The 4,508-nt window shown below is 46.8% G+C and overlaps 1 protein-coding gene across 4 annotated transcripts; it reads right to left on the reverse strand.

Moving 5' to 3' along the window:
- Positions 1 to 1,141: 1,141 nt before the first annotated feature.
- On the reverse strand, positions 1,142 to 4,271 carry sp7 (Sp7 transcription factor). 4 transcript variants are annotated; one of them, XM_052075848.1, is made up of 2 exons: positions 4,124 to 4,271; positions 1,142 to 2,749 (listed from the first exon to the last, which is right to left on the reverse strand). In XM_052075848.1, the coding sequence occupies exons 1-2, from the start codon at positions 4,157 to 4,159 to the stop codon at positions 1,427 to 1,429; spliced, it is 1,359 nt and encodes a 452-aa protein (XP_051931808.1). In that variant the 5' UTR covers positions 4,160 to 4,271; the 3' UTR covers positions 1,142 to 1,426. The 4 variants fall into 4 exon arrangements, with proteins under 4 accessions (XP_051931808.1, XP_051931810.1, XP_051931811.1 ...); XM_052075850.1 differs by having other exon boundaries at positions 4,139 to 4,252; XM_052075851.1 differs by having other exon boundaries at positions 1,142 to 2,745; positions 4,124 to 4,251.
- Positions 4,272 to 4,508: the final 237 nt, after the last annotated feature.

Consider the following 4,508-nt stretch of genomic DNA (forward strand, 5'->3'; position numbering starts at 1 on the left):
TCACAATACAAAGAATACATACATAGAAATAGTCATTGTCAAGATCTTTAAATAAATCTTCAACTTCCTAGTTATAGCTAATAAATAGTCTTAAATTAAGGCATTTTATTTTATATTGAGCTGGCTTCAATTCATCTTGCGATCCTCACCGGTGTTATATTTCCCCACAAGGTGCAAGACAACCGGCAATGTTTATAATTTAAGACATAAATTAGATTTTTCATGTATATAGGAATTTAACTTACACACGCTAAGAAGCACGACAAAAGCCCTTTGACCTGACAACACGGGTTTTGGTAATGAGGAGCGTCAAGTCCTGCTGCGCGTTGATTGTTTCAAGAAAAGCAATGACTGAAGTATCAAAGTACAGCTGCGAATCAGATCTCTGCGGAAGGCTCCGTCAAAAGGCCGCCGCCGTCTTAACCAAAATGTCTCGCTCTGAAACGATTCGTCTTGTGGCTTCAGAGCTGCTTTTCCCTCTGCCTTTGCAGATTCAATTTCCCCAGTGGTTGCGTTCATTTGAAAGGCAAAAAAAAAAAATTGATGCTGGCTTCAGAAACGTGGACGTATGTGCGAGCCTTCATTGTTCTTTTGTTGTGTGCGTGCTTTTTGGTTGTCTGTGGGTTGATCCAACTGTTTGCTCATCAGGCTTGCTTGTATTTATATGGAGATGCTTGGTTACGGTCCAGACAACAGGAAATAATATGATTGGTGATTGTTAGGCAGTCAAGGCCGATACGCTATCAGAAGCCTTGACCTACATTTACAACATATATTCTGCAGTACTTCCAGTACAAGCATATGGATGTTCCGGTAAATGTTTTTGTATTTATTTATTTCTTTTTAATCCAATCAGATTTCAACGTTGATGTGTCACCATATCAACCTAATCTGCTCAGGCCATTTAGAATCCGTAGTGCTCGCCGATGTAACTCACCTCACTATAAGGGCGGTGAGTCTGTTTCTTTATCAGATATCAAAGTCATCCTCGCAAGGCCAGCACACTGACCCACAATGAGCATTAGCATTTTCTGTTCTTTGAATGTTTGGTAGGAGCAAACCCTTGAGAATGAAATCACGTCGATGACAATCTTAATGTATTATATCAGAACGTAATAATCAGCACCCCTGGTGAGGATGATGTGTTTTATATGTTTTTGTCATATTAGTAGAGAAATATTGATTCGGAACTCTTCCAAATGATGTACATGGTGCAGTGTGACCTGGTATATTGCATTTCTTGAGAGTGTTGATCGGTTCCATAACTGCTACATGATAGCGGTGGTGTTAAGAGGCAGATTAAGTTGGGTGAGTCCCCACTGAAGGCCCAGGTACCAAATGCACGGCCTGCCAGTGCGCAGTGATTTATTGCATTGATGTCTTTGGAATGTAAAAGAAAAGAAAAGAGCTGGATGAAGTCAAGGATTCAGATCTCCAAAAGCCCACTGCTGTTCTCCACGCCGGTAGGCACCCCTGTCTTCTCGTCTCCATTGACTATTGGTTCACCGGTGCCAGCGTTGATCTCGGCTGTCTCCTCGCTCCGGTGGTCCACGTCACCCTCGGAGCCCGCGGTTTTCCCCTGCAGCGCTGAGTCGGCATGAGTCTTCTGGTGCTTGGAGAGGTGGTCGCTACGTGTGAAGCGCTTGTTACACAGCAAGCATGTGAATTTCTTCTCCCGCGTGTGGGTGCGCACGTGGCGCTCCAGTTCGTCTGAGCGGGTGAAGCGTTTGCCGCAGAACAGCCAGTTGCACACGAAGGGCCTCTCGCCGGTGTGCCACCGCAGGTGGGCCTTGAGGTGTGATGCCTTGCCGTACACCTTCCCGCAGCCGGGGATGTGGCAGCTGTGCACCGGCTTCTTCCTGAGGGATGCGGCTGAGGCCCCCAGTCGCTCCAGCTCCTGGCAGTTGGGGCAGTCGCAGGAGGACCTTGTGGGAGTCGAACCTGTGCCGTAGCCCCCTGAGCCCCTTGCTGGCTTTATGCCCATCGGACTCTCCATTAGCCCTGCACTTTGCACTGGCTTGGGCTTGTACATGTCCTGGGGCAGCATGTGCTGGGACGGCTGGAGGAGGTGCGAGGATGAGCCCAGTCCCACAGAAGGGTAGGGAGCCGGGTTCAAGGTGGTAAAATCGGTGCTGTAACTAGGCAGCTGTGGACTAAGGGAAGCCTGCGGCGCCACATGCTGCAGAGAGGCCTGGAGACCTCCGTCGGACTGAGGCTGGGTCGAGGACAGCCAGCTGGAGTTGGGATGGACGTCCCACCAAGAGGACGTGGCGTTAGCCGGGGCGGCCGTTATACCAGGATGGATGCCGGCTTTGTACCACGAGCCGTAAGAGTGCGTCATGTCTAACGAGGTGTAGACGCTGGTCAGGCAGTCGGCCGGAGTGTGGGTTTTGGACACTAACAGGGACGGGTCCTGGGAGACGGACGTTTGGAACGAGTGTGAGAAAGGATTGTAATCGGTCGCGTACCCTCCTGTCGTAGGAGGGGGGCTTCCGGTCGGGGTGAGCAGTCCGCCGCCTCCGGCTGTGGTGAAGGAGCCGCTGTAGGAGTCCGCCAGGCCGCTGCCGTCGGCGGTGCGTCCGTTCTTGACCGTCTGAAGGTCGGAGGTCATGTTGTAGGGCTTCTTTAGCGGTGTCGTGCCGCCGTTCTTACCGGGTGTTGCTGAGTCCCTCACTGGGCTGGTGCTGCCAAACTTGTTACAGGTAGCAGTTAACATAGCCAGAGGACTGGAGCCATAGCGTGCGTCTTCCTGGGGAGGAGGAACAGCATGAGACTGTGTGTCTGACTCGTGCAGCTTCTGTCACTGTCAACTCTAATAGAAAACGCATGTCCTGACGCCACCGCTGGCTCTTCCTGTGCTTGCAAAGTGCTCAAGGCTATGGCAGGCGGCACATGTTTGTGCTTGTGGAGGTCACACGCTGCACCTTTAGTTTATTTATTTATTTTTTGCTTCATTTGTTGTTGTTGTAATTTTGGCTTAAAACTTTGTGCTTGTTTTGCAATAAAATGGAACGTGTGGTTTTGACTTACTAGCATATTCGAGCTAACCGTTTAAATAAAGAATAAGATCAGCCCTGCCGTATACAATGCCGCTGATGCTGCTGACTAGTCTTGCTGCTTTATGCATTCAGCTCTCCAAATTGTGTATAGTATTGTGTAATACTGCTGGTGTTAATTTCACTCTCAACTTCTGATATAAAGACCAGGTATTTATTGATACATACTGTATATATAGTTTTTGTTACACACGGTGCTGCTGACTATTCTGGTTGCTGTCCACATTCACATTTCCGCAAGTCATTAACACCAGTATCTGTTGGTGTTAATGTCACTCTCAATTTCTTATAGACTTATTTAAAGAGACGACTTGTATTTATTTATTTATTTATTTATTTTGCTACATGCGACACTGCTGACTACTTTTGTTGCTGTTCATATTGACTTCTCTGAATAAAGTTTAACATGCTTGCTGTGTAGTCGCCACATTTTATCTAAACGAATAGACGTTGGTTGGGGATACATTTATAGTTTTTAGCTAGGTACAACGCTGTTGACTATTCTTGCTGTTGTTCACATTCACTTCTCCATGAGTAGTGTTACATTGCTGGTGTTTATTTCATTCTCAAGTTCTTATAGACAGTCTATTGATAGATGTATAGTTTTTTTCCCTCCAATGTACAACGCTGATGTCTATTTTTGTAGCTGTTCATATTCACTTCTGATCATGTAGTATTTATTCATGCGCAGCAGCTTCAGCATATATTTATGTCATGTTTATTATTCATATACAGGCACCACAGACAACTGCTCATTCAGCCCCAAATCATTGCCTGATGTTGAAAACAGTTTGCACATACCGAAAATATATTGGGTTGTTTGATATAGTGATTCTATTTTTCTGCTGCAAAACCAGACTTTCCCCACTATTTTGTGTACTCCTCGAAAGTATAGTCAGAATTCTCTCTGATGTATCATGCTATTACGTAATTCCCATTTCAATAAATCGCTTTCGACTGTAGCTGAGAGTAATAATAAAAGGAACATGGAAGCACTTCACTTCCTTTAAACTGTCAGCAACATTGACATCAAATTGAAAAGGGACAAAAAGGCGCTCCATACTTACAATGAGATTTCCTACCTCCAGAATAGATGCGGCCATCCCTGAGAAACAAAATCCGAGAGCAAGCTGGTGGGGCAGCGGGAGAAGCGCAGCTCAGGGTCCCGGGACAGTTTGGAAGAAGTTAGGCAGCAACGCGTGGAAGTGTTTTGAGTCTCTGGGAGCCCCGCCCCCCTAATTACAGGCTTGGGGCTCTCATGCAAGAGGCAGAGCTCGGGGTAGAGGATGAAGGGTAATGGACGTGGATTGGAGGATGCGAGTGCACAATCCCGCCTTCCCAAACACAGACGCATGAATGAGCTGCTCATCAATCACCACGTGGACATCCATTTCAGTAGATAGTCGGAAGGGTCCTTTACCTTGTATTATCTAGCACAATTTTCCCCAATAA

Source organism: Hippocampus zosterae, chromosome 9, assembly GCF_025434085.1.
Source record: "Hippocampus zosterae strain Florida chromosome 9, ASM2543408v3, whole genome shotgun sequence".
Classification (NCBI taxonomy): Eukaryota; Metazoa; Chordata; class Actinopteri; order Syngnathiformes; family Syngnathidae; genus Hippocampus; species Hippocampus zosterae.